The sequence below is a fragment of the Branchiostoma belcheri genome, unplaced genomic scaffold (genome assembly GCF_001625305.1).
Source record: "Branchiostoma belcheri isolate BF01 breed outbred unplaced genomic scaffold, Haploidv18h27 scaffold199, whole genome shotgun sequence".
Classification (NCBI taxonomy): domain Eukaryota; kingdom Metazoa; phylum Chordata; class Leptocardii; order Amphioxiformes; family Branchiostomatidae; genus Branchiostoma; species Branchiostoma belcheri.
Genome location: NW_017803479.1, coordinates 40,154 through 54,811, shown reverse-complemented (window position 1 = coordinate 54,811; position 14,658 = coordinate 40,154). Strand labels below are relative to the sequence as shown.

Here is a 14,658-nt window from a genome sequence, read left to right as displayed (position 1 = left end):
AACCATTTAGTTACATGCACTGAATCGGGATCTTTAGTCATGATCATTACTGGTAGAATCAACGATTGTACTGATCCTGATCCTGATAGTGTTATCTCTGTGCGACAGAGACTCCAATTGCAATCTACTGCAGTACTGGTAGAATCGGGGATTTTGCTAGATAAGATCTCTGCCCTGACAGTCATACCAGCACTGATAGTCTCTATTGGCATGCAGTACTAGTAAACGTTGACACGAAATTCATGTGACACAACCTAAGAGAAATTTACAAGGGCAAAGTTTAGACTCAAACAAGGTTAAATAGAAATTCTTTTATTATATCACATCTAAGTCCAGCTTATTCACAAGATTAAGAACTGCTAAATAGTTACTAGTAATTGGTATTTACGTACTTTTTCCAGGCGTGACCTTACGGCTATCAATTCTATCATAAAAGTGAAAAAAGGTACGATATCTACAATTTTGGTGGGACACCAAGATGGCGACCGGACTGAGCAACTACCGAGGTGCATGCCGGGTCTTCCTGCCCCGGTGCCTTCTGGGTACTACCGCAATGGCCGATGGGTATCCCGTGTTTGCCAGGGACCACGATTAACAAATGCCTCTGACTGGAAGAAATGTCTACAGAATTCAGCGCTGGATTTCCTCGGGGATTCGACCACTCGACAGTGGTTTTACTACACGGCAAAATACATGCAGATGGCAGTCAGAAATAGCCCTTACTTCCTATCGGCTACTGCCGGACCCATCTACGCAGAGGAGAAACAGTGGAATATTACTTCACGATATCAGTCCCATGGCCCGCCGATAAATACATTTCTTTGGGTCAACGCTAGCATACTGAGCAACTTGGTCCGTATTATTGATGAAATCGACGAACCTAATCACATCGTAGTCGTTACTGTGGGCTTCCATTTCAACAGCCATCCACTGGTTGATTACGTCAGGCGGGTTCGTACCGTTCGAAGCGCCCTCTTGCGACTTCTCCGCAGACAACAGAACACCACCCTGGTCATCAAACCAACCAACACAGCCGCCTCGCACATTCTGAACGTCGACGACTGGTTTTCCTTCCAGATGTACCTCATCATAAAAGAGATGTTCTCAGGGCTGCCGGTTGTTTTTGTGGACACCTGGGAAATGACAGATTGCCAGTTTCCGAAGGACACAACCCATCCTGCGGATGAAGTCATTCAGGAGGAGATTCTATACTTATTGTCCTACGTTTGTCAATGATCGTTTTATCTATTTATTCAACACTCCATGAAGGAGGGCAGTGACATATTTTGCACAGCAAATGCATAATTTCTACCTTAGCGTATGGTCTGCTCGGTTAATTCTTACTCAAATACATTCATGTATATGGTCAGACAGGAGTATAAATCCCTCCTACTGATAAAATTGCAACATCGTGTAACCCGACACCAGTTACCATGGTGACAGGCGTCAACAAATCAGGCCATTGGCCAGGTCAGAGGTGCCATGGAAGAAACGGAAGAAGAAGAAGCAGAAGAAGAGGAAATGTAGCATAAACAATATTTTCGAATTCCTTCGTTAAACATATTTATTTCTAAAATCTCTTTTAGAATATTTCATGGAGGTATGAGATGTCCGAATTCGTTTTTAGATGTTTACCATTCAAGTATATACGTTTCGCTCCTCTTGTGTCTTGCATTATTTGAACGTAGCGTGCGTAGTGGGGGTTACCCATCACGATATATCCCGGGTGTTACACATGTACGTGGCGACAGTATAGTCAAATTCTATCTTTTGGTAAGTCCCACTTCCATTTACAGACACCGGTGTTACTGCTCGAACAAAAGCGAGATTTACCCGAATTAAGCCAGATCTAGAGTGCAGGAAATTCTGCCAGGTGCGTCCGATATAATGTCTGCCTTGTCAAGGGCAATAGATGTTAGAAAAGGCGAATAAGAATTAAAAAATAACATGTACATGTACCATATTTCATTCTTATTTTATCTTATCTTATTCACACATACAACGTTATATAAACATGATATACTCAGTAACTGCGCAAGGGAGGCCGAAGGCTTGGTATGCTCATATAACACCCTTTTCGCTCTATCGCATTAGATTTGATCTGAGGAGGATGTCATCCGTAAAATTTACTTGCTGCGGCCTTAGATTAACATCAGTGCCAAGCAATAACACATTGTGTACAGTCATTCTGCTTCTTGCCTCCTCATCTGAAACACCGTTCGCTGTCAGTACAAGGCCCACTTTAGACTAGAAACGGTATACCACTCCAAAACCCTTCGAAACGGTTTGTCTTTAGACACAGGAGTGGAAGCATAGCGGACCACCGCGGTGTGGCGTGAGATATTGAGGGGCAAAATTTTCCAAAATGGCGGGAAAGGAGTCATCACTGGTGCCGCAGCACAACAGAATCAGCACCACCTTATGGAACAACAGCTCTGCCCCTCCGTTCGCTCCTGGAAACACGCCACAATTTGAGAAATTCGATGGACAAACCTCTTGCCTCATGTGGCACCTACAGAACAAGACGGTGTTCCAGGGCTACGCAGCCGCCCAAGAAGCCTGCTCCATGTACGAGAACACTGAGGAGTTGGGAACAGCGACCGCCGTAATCTCTTGGCTGTTGGGGCTTCTCATCGTCACCTGCAATGCCGCCGTGATCTTGGAAATCGTTAGAACAACACAACTCCACAAGCCGCTGTACTACTACATGGCAAACCTCGCCGTTTCTGACTTGGTAGGAGGCAGTGGACTTCTGTATCCAACGGTAGATCAAGTAGAATTCATGAGGCTGCACAAGTTGATGAATGTTTTAACTTTTCTGATGTACAGTCAAATGATGTCTGCTTCCGCCCTATCGCTGCTATCTGTTAACTCTTACGTTGCTGTGATACACCCTGTATTCTTCCACAACCATGCCGCCACTGCCAAGCGTGATGCAGGCATAGCTAATATGCCTATTGCCTCCTCTTGGCTTGTTCTGTCTATCACACTGTAGGGAGCCATCTGACACTCAAAACAACAGGAGTCAGTAATATTTCTCATCTCCTCCATCATTCTTTTATTTAGTTTTCCTCCTGATTTCTCCTACAATTGGCACATTGAGTGACATATCACATATACTAACGATAACAGCAACATCATTTCTGTTGATTTCAAAGAAAGCCTTCCCTAGGCCTGCCACTTGTACACTCTCTGTGGCTTCAAAATTTTGTATACTTCTAAGTCCAGAGCTGTGTGGATGTGTCATCTGCCATCTGTGCTGTTCTGTACTTGTTGTAGAGCCTCCTCCATGGTCAGAACAGGGCGTTGATGCTCCTGGATAAACTGTGAGGAAACAAATAGATATCATCACATACGTACAACCAGTGTAACAACAACACAGACTGATGTAACAATTAACACTATCAGCTAGTAGCTGCCTAGTCCCAACATTGTAATTGTCTTGCTGCAATCTCAATAAAGTCAACACTGTCACATACTGATGATACAAGTGGTTTTCTCGTATCAAAGGTTTAGGTCTAAGACAGCATCGTCTCAGAAACCTAACATTTCTTTTGCTCTAGTTTCTAGGGACATGCAAAAGGCTACAGGATATTATGGGCTATAAAGTTTTGGTGGGGTTTATAGAAATTGAAAGAACAATATTGTCAAGTTTGGGACAAGCAAAGGGACTATCATTTCAGTATATTTTCTCTTTCTCTAATTTGAACTAAATATATCAATCTGCTGTAATGAAAGTTTCATTACAGCAGATTGAAGAAAGTAGCCGCAGTGAAGCATAACAGGTAAAGCTGATTTTCCAACTTTGCAATAAAAATGAATCTAATGTAAAGCTCATAGGGTGGAACAGATAACATAGAGAAGATACCACTCCAAAGCAGGGGTGTTTGAGGCTGGCCGTACGTACCTGTAGTGTGTCCTGCAGAGTGGTGTAGCTGTGGTCGGCCTGTAGGGAGTTGATGTAGAACTCGTGCAGTCTGCGGGTGTTGGTTACAAACTGCTGCGTTAGCTGTGGTCAGCCTGTAGGGAGTTGCTGTAGAACTCGTGCAGTCTGCGGGTGTTGGTTACAAACTGCTGCGTTAGCTGCAGCTACTGCCGCAGTAAGTCATTCAGCGCCAGGACACTGGGACTGTAGCTGGTCATGGCTGGGGCAGGAGATACAGTACATAGTCAAGGTATTTCTAGTGCTTTGCAGTTCATGAAAAAGATTTGCTTTTGACATTGATGTAATAGTGAAGAAGGAACACAACATATCTTCTTGCACATTGCAGAGCTAATTTCCTTTCTCTTGTGACAGAACAACAGCACCTCAATATACATGAAAAGAAAATCCATTACAGTCAGGGTTGTTGCTTTCTAGTTACCTTCGCCAAGAATTGGAGAAGGTTATGTTTTCGTGGCCGTGTGTGTGTGTGTGTGTGTCTGTCAACAGCATAACTTGAGAAAGCTTATATGGATTATCTTGATACTTGGTAGGTGGGTAGGTCTTGATGAGAGCTCGAACTGATTAGATTTTGGGCCACCTGGCGGCTTGTCATGGTACTGCAGCTGAACTTCCGGTTTTGATATCTCATGATCCAGACATGCTGGGGTGACGAAATTTAGATGGTAGGTAGCTCTTGTGCTGGGGAAGAAGTGACATGAGTTTGGGCCCCCTAGTGGCTTGCTCTAGAACTGCAGGGGGGTTTAATGGACAAATGTTTAAAGGAGGATAACTCAAGAACCGGTTGATGGATCATCATGATTTTTGGTATGTAGGTAGCTTGAGTGATGCTTGACATAATGATATTACAATTATGCAAATATGGATGTAATTTGCATAATTAATGAGGAAATTCTATTTATCAGCTGCATTCCATAATAGGAAGTTCAAGCTTGTGACATATGTTATTAAGAATGAGCGAAACACAGGCAGAAATCGATTATGCAAATGAAGACTTAATTTGCATAATTAATGAGAAAATATTATAATTGCATAGTGGTAACTGCCTGGAATTTTATACTAGGGGTGTTTGAAAGTTAAGTTAAGGTGAACATAATTAAACATAACTTATTCAAATAAGGACCTCATTTGCATAATTTATGAGAAAATTTCATCATGGCATTCTTTGTTAAGATAAGACTGTCTTTTGGTTGAGAATGTGATCAACAGATATAATTCATGCAGTTGAGGATCCTATTTGCATAATTAGGGGGATTAATTTATAATTTCTTAATCATAAAAGCTAACATCATTTGGCGAAGGTATGAGATCGTGGAACTCTAGTTTTGAGACTGATTTTTTTTTTACTTCTATTTAAGTGTAACAGTTTTCTATTCCAGATGAGAAAGAAAATAAAATTTTTGACTCCTACTATCCTGAAAATTTGCTTAAAAGGTAGGCTTGTTAAACAAAACATTTTAGCTCGATGTTTGAAAATATAATGGGAAGAAAAATACTTCCTTACCTTCTAAAGCATCAGGGTTGACAACATGTGTGGCTACTGGTGTGGGGTCTGTGTACTCAGCACTATACTGTGGGCCCAGGACTGCATAACCAGACTCTGTGGTCAGAGATAAAAACAATTACATGATTTGTATGTACAGTAGCATACAATCATGTAGGATTTAAGATTGGAGGCATGCAATGTTTGTGGATAATAAGGAACACCATTTGCATTACAGATTGCTTTGAGCATTCACCTACAAAAGTTTCAGTGATGATGAACTGTTGAAGAAATTTTTTAGCATCTTTTTCTTGAACTAACATCTCAGCATGTTTGATGAGTACTGATGAGAGATGTTAAGATTGCTAGGTGTAAGAATGATATGAAGAAGCCTGTTAACAAGTCCCAAATCCATACCTGCTGTCCACTGATGTGCCAGTCCCAACTGGTCCTGTACTTATGTTTGAACACCGACATCTGAAGCCTTAACAGCCTTTCTGGGAGGTGTTCGACTTTTGGTATGGCTTGTCCAACTATCATAGCTTTTTGTTAGAGTTCTACTTCTGGTGGATTCACTGCAGGAGTCTTCACTGTCTGTCTTCCTAGAAGATCTCAGCTTCTTCTACTCCCGTCACTCCTTGAAATGTCTGTGTGAGATTTCTCAGACTTTACAGACTTACTCGGTGTTTCTGTGACTGTTCAGAGAATGTCTTTGATGATTCGGTCCCACTCCCCTCTTCAAAGTTTTCTGAATACGTGTCATCTGCGAGTACCTCAGCCTCATGTTTGCTGCCAACTCTGATATAGACTCTGTCGGCACCTCAGTGTCAAAGTCGTCCTCATAGCTTTCTGTGTCTCCTTTTTGCTCTCCCTTTTCTGAAGTTGACATAAGCAGCTCGTCAACAGTGTGTAGTTTGGGTCGGCTTTGCGTGCTCTCCGATTTGTCACTTTTGTCTGATACGCTGTGTCCTAGTAGTTCATCTACTGTGTGAAGATTCAGATGTGCACCAATGTTCTCTGAGATTGACTCTGTAACTGTTTCCTCAGAAAAGCTCTTGTCGCTTGCTTTCTGCTTTACTGAGGCGTCATCTTCTAACAGTTCATCAACAGTGTATAATGTTTGATCTAAGCCTGGAGTCAGATTTGGCTCAGATTTATCGTATGACGGTTTTGTTTTCGTAGTCCGTGGCTATGGTTTCGGTGCGATGTCCACTGCTGGGGCTAAGTCATCAAGACTCATGATGTGTACTGTTGGGCCTAATAGATATAACACAACAAATTAAACAAAATCCATGTCAATAAAATGATCATATAATATATACATGTATACATATGTACAGTATAGATATAAACTGCCAAGGAAAAAAAATTGTGATAAACACTAATGAGCAGGTCCCACATGTGACATGCTGACAGAATAAATAGGTAATGTATGATAGCTGATATTCCAATAGCTGAATCATATATTCATACACCTGATTTACTACTAAGTGGTTTGGAAAATGGGAATGTACACTCATCATTTACCAATGGAAGAAATTTGACCTTTCAGAACTTACCAATTCATAACAACAGAAATATTTCAAGGGGCTTGTGCATTGAATATCAAACTCAAGGGTGATTGATATGATTTTTTCCTTCTGACAACAATGTATGGACAAGATGTTTGTATTTCAGGATGAAATCCAATTTTATGTGAAGGTAACAGACATATACAAGAGTTCCGAGATCTCATACCTCCATGAAATATGGGCTTGATATGTAAATGTAAATTTCTTCTTTAATTATGCAATGACCTTGTTGCATTCCAAAACGTGTTCTATTCCAAATCATGATTTGGAATAAAACGAAGTGGAATGCACCTGCATTCCAAAACGTGGTCCATTCCAAAACATGATTTGGAATAACACGAAGTGGAATGCCTGTTGCATTCCAAAATGTGATTCATTCCAAAACATGATTTCTCGTAATCACGTGTCTGGGGGCGGAGCCTTGTACTTCTGAGGGCGTGGCTAAACGGATACGTGTCTGGACATGTTTGGCTACAGTCTGAGACGTGTCAAGTTTAATGATGAAATGGGAGCGTTTTAGAATACCTGTGTCACTTATCGAATACACTTATCGAATATCAATAAATATTTTCCTACGTTTCAAACTGGTAGCTTTTTGCTTTTAGCATTGCCCATGCTGTCTGACTTTGTATATTTTGACCATCTAAACCTCCTCAGTGTTAGTAAGGGAAGGCCCGACACCCATTACATGGCAGAACCATGGTAAAGCTCACACACAAAGTGTGGCGACCATCCCTGTCACAATCTAAAATTTCGTCATATGTTTAAACATAACAGTAGCAATTCCACACTGTTGTTGTCGAAACCCTTTCCCAAGCCCACATGTCTGAAGCACGTTTTGGAATATTCCATTTCGTGTCTTTGTCTGAAACATGTTTCGGAATATTCCATAACGTGCCTAGACAAAGGACATGAAATGGAATATTCCAAAACATGTCTGGAGCACGTTTCGGAATATTCCATATCGTGGCTAGATATCCCATATGGGCCGTGGAGACCACATTCTTACAAAATTAGGCTTATTTGTGTAATTTAATGACACAAAGTAATGCTAAATATTTACAAACTTCACTTTAATAAGAAAAGTTTTAACTAGAAATGAAAGCTCCTTGCTATAAATTACGTTCTCTCTTCTGGGTATAAACAACTATCACGTGATTCTATTAGAGGGAAAATAATGAGAAACGGATGCGCGAGCGTCCGACCATTTAGGACCGCACACTGATGGAGATAAACTCAGACCAGAACCAGGCTATGGAACATCATACCAAGGACATTATCGTACTGACTGTTCATGGACGTCAATTTCCCCATCGGACGTACTAATATACTTTTGGCAGGTTAAGTTCGACGACATGTTCAGACAAGTAAACACGACGTGATTTAACACAGTATCTGTATACAGGCAGCCAACGGACCAAATATGGAAACTTCGGATTGAATAATTAACCACCATTCCTGTCGATTATTCGTGATTGACAGCATGGCCGGTCGAGTTTTGGAACATTCCAAATCGTGGTCCATCTGCGCCATGATTTGGAATACAATAAGTGGAATGCCTGCTGCATTCCAAAACGTGGTCCATTCCAAATCATGATTTGGAATAACACGTTTTGGAATGAAACAGACCTCTTCATTAACATAATATATGTATAGTGATGTTAACTTTTGATTAACTTACACTTATATATAGATGTCCCAAGTATGACATTCCCATCATTCACCATTAAGAAATCAGAGTTTTCGCATTAATTATGCAAATTAGGTCATCATTTGCATAATTAGTATCTGTTGATGTTTCATCTGCCATAGGTTACATACATTACATGTATGAAAGTACTATAATGTAAAACACTGTAATTATAGAATTTCCTCATTAGTTATGCAAATAAAGTCCTCATTTGCATAATTTGCATTAATATGTACATCTCTCTCTCAGCTACCTACACACCAAAAATGATGAAAATGCGTTGTTCCTATCTGGACTTATTGGCTTTCAAAGATTTCGCCTGAAGGTCCCCTGTAGTTCCAGAACAAGCTGCTAGGGGGACCAAACCCACACCACTTATTCCTGACAGGAAAAGCTATCTGTCACCAAAAGTTCAAGACCATAGCATGTTCAGGACAAAAGATACAAAAAGTTCTGCTGCAGTACCAAAGTCATCCACCAGGAGGCCCATATTTGACCTTGACCTTCGTCTTCGTAAGACTTACCACCCCTCTGAAGACCCCCAAACTAGTGCGCGCGGGCAAATAAAATAAAAATCCGGCCAAAAATAAAAAGGCTACTAAACCACAGGAATACAAAGACAAAGCTGGTATTGTGAATTTGTGGCAGAACATAGCAACATATACGACAGGCCGGCACATGCTGGCTTTTTACCTGAATTTACCTGAATTGCAGAGACTACGTCTCTGCAAATCAGGAGCCAGAAGGCGGGTAGCCCTTAGTAGCTCCTATGGTCATCTTCTTCCGTATGTATTCGTCGATGCTACTCTTGAATCTGTTTACTGACGTCTGATTCACCGTCTCCGGTGGTAACTTGTTCCATTCCTGGATCACTCTGACACTGAAGAATTTTTTCCTGATATTCAACTTAGCAAGTGGCAATTCCAATTTGAGATTGCGGATTTATGGATCAACACTATTCATACTGAGATCTTGAGTCGTGGAGCTTTGGTAGCCTGGGTGCCGTCCTCCAGAGTTACCACCGACTACGTACTGTCGCTATATAGCAAGCTACCATAGACTACTATAGTATCCAGGCCAGAGCCTCAGATGACTTGATCTTTTTTTTTTTTTATTAGGACAGACGAAAATCAATGCGCGCACGGATGTCATCCATAAAATTGAGTCAGTGTGGCCTAACTTTGCTTCTACCCCTACTCCTACTGCATATATTTTGAATACACTCCAAAATATGGTTCTGTGTCCTTTACCCTCCATGGTAGTCACTCTGCAGGGTCCATCTCCACCAGTTTGGGGTCAATGTCCTGGCAGTTCTGACACACCTTCTTCCACAGCCAATCAGTGTCGCTGATGAAGTCACTCCAGGAGGAACATGTCTGCGCAGCACGGCACAGGCTGGGCACGTCTAGTCTCTGTCACAGGATAAAAAGAAAAATTTCAAACAGAACATATTCACAACCATTTACCTCAATGTGTGTCCTTGGAAACCCCCCGGTATGTTTACGTTGTCCCTGCAGCAGACGCCAAAACCTGCCGCAGAGGATCATGGGAAATACCAGATGAGGCTATTTATGAAATGGGGGCGTTGTAATCTCCAAGCAGATCATACAGTGGCAAGGCAATACCCATTAGCCAGAGGACTATCCATTAGCCGGACACTCCCCTGGCCAATGGATACTGCCTTACCGCCGTATCTTAATCAAGTAATCCCTCGCGGAATGTGAGGGAGCGCAAATAGATTAACCTAAGGCAGGTGAAATAGACAGGTGGTGTATAGTAATGAGCTTATGAACGGAGGCACCGCAGGCTGTACCAGTCCAGCCCCAGGTGGCGGCACCGCAGGCTGTACCAGTCCAGGCCCAGGTGGCGGCACCGCAGGCTGTACCAGTCCAGGCCCAGGTGGCGGCACCGCAGGCTGTACCAGTCCAAGCCCAGGCGGCGACACTGCAGGCCGCACTGCTCCAGGGCCAAGCCGCTGCCCCTCAGGCCCAAGGAAACAATTGGCAGCAGGTGAGGGATTTTTTCATCTAGGTAGGATCATTCTATCTGTGAGGATTGATGTGTAGCTTCTATTTGTTTTCTTCTTTATCAATGTTTGCCCCGACATGTTAGGTTGGAATGTTAACCAGATTAACATAATAAGGACGGAAGGAATGTGGCCGGATTAACATATTAAGGATTGAAAAAATAGGACATGTAATGGAGTCCAATCTTATAAGGAGCATGGATGATGTATAAAGGAAGGAATTAGGCCACGGAAATTTTGTGAAGTTGGACTGGGAGTCCAGTATGACAGGAAACAGACCTGGAAAGAAAGAAGTTAGGCCACGGAAGTTGTAATTCAGGACGGGGAATCCGGTATAATGAAACAAGCATGGAGTAAAAGAAGGTGAAGATAGAAGTTGGCAATGTGAAGGTAATTGTATGTGGCAGACTAACAGGGGTCAGTTTCATCAGGCATTGAAATATTAACCTCCAAGGAAGGTGAAGTACCTCTTAGGTACGATATATAATATGGCAATCTTACAGTGGAACGGAGACTAGGGTATTGACTTTGGGTATTAATGGAAATTTTTTTATTCTCCTTGATGCAGAGATTGCAAGCGCTGGAAAAAGCCCATCGAACGGAAGGGGTGAGGGAGTCACTGGAACAAGTTCTGGATTTGGCTAAAGCTCCGTCTCACCTCAACCATGCCTTACTCATCCCGGCTCTAAGGAGGCTAGAGGAAAAAGCTAGGGCGGCCGGTCATCCGGATTACCCAACGTATGCGACGACACTTAGGCACGCTACACTCCACGAAAGAAATAGTATGTTGGGGGAGATGGTCCTTACGTAGGGCCTTAGGTTCGGATGTGGATGATAGGATAGGATTGAAGTTTGCTAAAGTCGTTAAACAATCGGGATATCACACTCAGCCTGTATGGCCACCACCTCCCCCTCCGCCCCAATGGTTTCCTCCGGCCCAGGCAGGGTTCTCTACTGTGTTTAGAGGTGAATGTTACTCGTGTAATGCACATGGGCACTCGCAGAAGTGCCCATACCGTAGAGGGGCATCCCGGGGCAGGAGAGGGGGGAGAAGGCCACGAAACTCAGATGTCAACTTCAACTTTTTATTGGGCAGCTCTACAGTTTTTAATACACAAATCTTTAAAAACAACATATACTAGCAGGAACAAAAAATTTAATTATGTAATCGCCATAATTATGTTATGGCATGGTGTATGTAAAAAAAAGGTCCGCATAATGTGTTTTTTTATATTGAATGTTGGGAATAGAATACAGGTATGTTTTTTTTTTACCAGTCAGAATCTTGACCCTTACTCTTGTTATAAGTTGCCATACATTGTACCTGCTACAATTGTTGTTATAAGTTGCCATACATTGTACCTGCTACAATTGTCGTGCAATAAAGTTTGATTTGATTTGATTTGACTCTTGTTATAACAAGAATTTAGGATGTGCCATTGTAGAAGTTGAAGAGGGGTGTATAGAATTTTTTGTTTCGGTTTTAGCTCAAACTAGACAAAAATGGGAATGGCCAGTGATGACATTTTCCTATCCATCCCCCTTCCAACATTTAAAAGAGAATAACCATAATAACTGACACCTACTCTGTTAGGCTGTATGTCCTTTGCTTCCATGTTGGCCAGAAAACTTGTGTTCACTGTCCAGGTAGACTTTCAGCTGGACATTGTAGTGACCCACATCATACTTGGCACCTGGAAAAAGGGTGGCAAGACATAAGAACTTTGTTTCCTTCCAACTTCTGAGGGTAAAATCTGCAGCATGTATTACCAACTCCTAATGTTTTTAGAATGTTTGGGTGTATGCATTTGTCAGAACCATACTGTGTAAGCAAAATTTCATATGTACATCCAAAAAGGGACCAAAACAAAAAAATTTTGCATACTTCGAGTCAAAACTACTAAATAGCCAGTACAGTACCGGTAGAATTTCAAGAACCATTCACATTTGCAATCAAACCTGTCTATAGTGACCACCCAAGGTGGCTTGCACAAAAATGGTCACCATATAATATATTATAGACAGGTGGCTACTATAGACTGAAGTATTCTAATTTTCGGTCAATTTCAAACTCAAAGGACCGCCAAAAATAGGCCACAAAGACCTATAGCTAAGCAGTCCCTAGCAGGGGTTTGACCATAATATATACACTAATGTGGTTAGGTGTACATGTGTAGATGTTCAGAAGACAAGAATATACCCCTCTCTTGTTCCACATCTGGTCCATGAGAGCCAGTTTGCTGTTCCTGGTCTCCTCGGACAGCATGGTACAGCATGGTACAGCTACGGAGCAGCATCAGAGCCTGCTTGGACGTGACCTGGCCTGTACACGGGTAAGGCCACACCAATTTAATTTCTTGGTTAACGGATTCACCCCCTTCATTTTTTTCTGATTTGCAAATAAAATAAAATTTATAATTAATTAGATCAACTGCAAAATTCTCATATTTTGCCCTGAACAGTTGAAGAAAGTCCTTATTCTTCCTAGCTGTTACAGTTATTCCATCTTTCAATGCAGTGATATCATCAAAAGTTCATTCATTGTTTAAACTTTGAAACAGCCAGGTGTGTTGACTTCATGACTCTTATCATACCATTTTGGGCCATAATAGGATGCCTAGGCCTGTTTTTATTTTTATTTTTGCCCGCCCGCTCCATCATTTTTGTAGCAACATCCGTTAACCAAGAAATTAAATTGGTGTGGCCTAATGGAACCAACATGGATTAACCTCCAAGCAGATGTGTATAGTCTTTTGTTTCAATGATTCAGTGATTGCCTCGCCAGAATGTTAACCCCAAAAAAGGCAGCAAAAAAAGATTACAAAAAACCTAGATCCAAATCTGATGACAGATTAATTACATCACTAACAGTAACGAAACAAATCAAGCAAGGGAATTAACAAAATATTTTCAATTGTTCAATATGGCCTTAGCACTTCAAAGGAACCTTTCAAAGGAACAGAAAGTTGTTTGACTGTAAATTAGACTTACTAGTATTGTTAATATTAACCTTTTTTCTGTAATACATTTTGTCTTTAAAGTTTGGGAATGAAGTTTTCTGAAAAACGTCCCCTCAAAAAATAAAACGTGATTTGGCAAAAATTAAATGCAAACTAAATTAATTAAAGTTACCATCGTATCATAATTTGAGGAAGAATACAGAAAATCTGTTAACCTTTCTACCACGTCGTCTTGAGCTGCTGATAGCACCAATAATTTCTTCTGTTGCGTTCAGACACACGCTGATTCAATCTTGTTCTGTTCGCCTTGAGGCCTTGACCAAATTAAAACACATACTGTACGGCCGGTCGTCTGCAAAACAATGTGGTAAAATAAACACAAAGGAACACTTACCGAGGAAATTGTGCTTCCTGCAAGTACTTTGATGCAAGACGTGCGTTCAAGGAAGACAATCTGGTTGTGTTTTGTCCAATTTGTCGAGTTATAGTCGATATAAAACGCACCAACTTCACCGATCGATCGTAAGAGCGCAGCCATTTTGAACCAAGTGATAAACTGCAGTGATGGTACAAATCGCAAAGAGCGCTGTTGTTACATGAAACTGCCTTGTTACGGTTACCTTATCTCCAAGCAGATGTTAAGGTGGAAGATGAGTTTCAGATTGTCGTGGAAGGTTTGTCACAGAAGCCAGGCTGTGAGAGAAAATGCTCACAGAGGGAATGAGGAACTTAGGGTCCTCTTGGCCGGAACTTTGGCCGCACCTTCTCTGCTGCCTCGCCGGCTAGCTTTCGAAGTTCAAACCACTGAGAATCTTACGACGAACGACTGGAAAGAAAATGAATATCTGTCAATCAAAAAAAATTCAAAGTTCCTAAACCACAATTTGATTTTGTATTTCAATCCAATTATCTCCCATTAAATACTACGTGACGTAGCGTTAGCGTTACACGATATTCGTTCTGAACGCTTTCTTATTTGGTAAGG

The 14,658-nt window shown here is 41.6% G+C and overlaps 2 protein-coding genes, 1 long non-coding RNA gene and 1 pseudogene across 3 annotated transcripts in view; 2 read left to right on the top strand and 2 right to left on the bottom strand.

The window, feature by feature from the left end:
* The window catches only part of LOC109468296 (NXPE family member 3-like), a 3,747-nt gene extending 2,262 nt beyond the window's left edge, over positions 1-1,485 (top strand). The window contains exon 3 of the mRNA XM_019766550.1: positions 402-1,485. Within this exon, the coding sequence (XP_019622109.1) occupies positions 402-1,236 (835 nt within the window). The 3' untranslated portion in view covers positions 1,237-1,485. The remainder of the gene's footprint in view (positions 1-401) is intronic.
* A 130-nt stretch (positions 1,486-1,615) lies between these two features.
* LOC109468295 (olfactory receptor 1G1-like) lies at positions 1,616-2,995 on the top strand. Its single transcript, XM_019766548.1, has one exon. The coding sequence runs from the start codon at positions 2,366-2,368 to the stop codon at positions 2,993-2,995; it is 630 nt and encodes a 209-aa protein (XP_019622107.1). The 5' UTR covers positions 1,616-2,365.
* A 1,010-nt stretch (positions 2,996-4,005) lies between these two features.
* Positions 4,006-9,944, bottom strand: LOC109468294 (annotated as a pseudogene).
* A 2,196-nt stretch (positions 9,945-12,140) lies between these two features.
* Positions 12,141-14,169, bottom strand: LOC109468319. Its single transcript, XR_002140131.1, has 3 exons — positions 14,068-14,169; positions 12,914-13,036; positions 12,141-12,407 (listed from the first exon to the last, which is right to left on the bottom strand). It is a non-coding gene; the product is annotated as an uncharacterized LOC109468319 (long non-coding RNA).
* Positions 14,170-14,658: the final 489 nt, after the last annotated feature.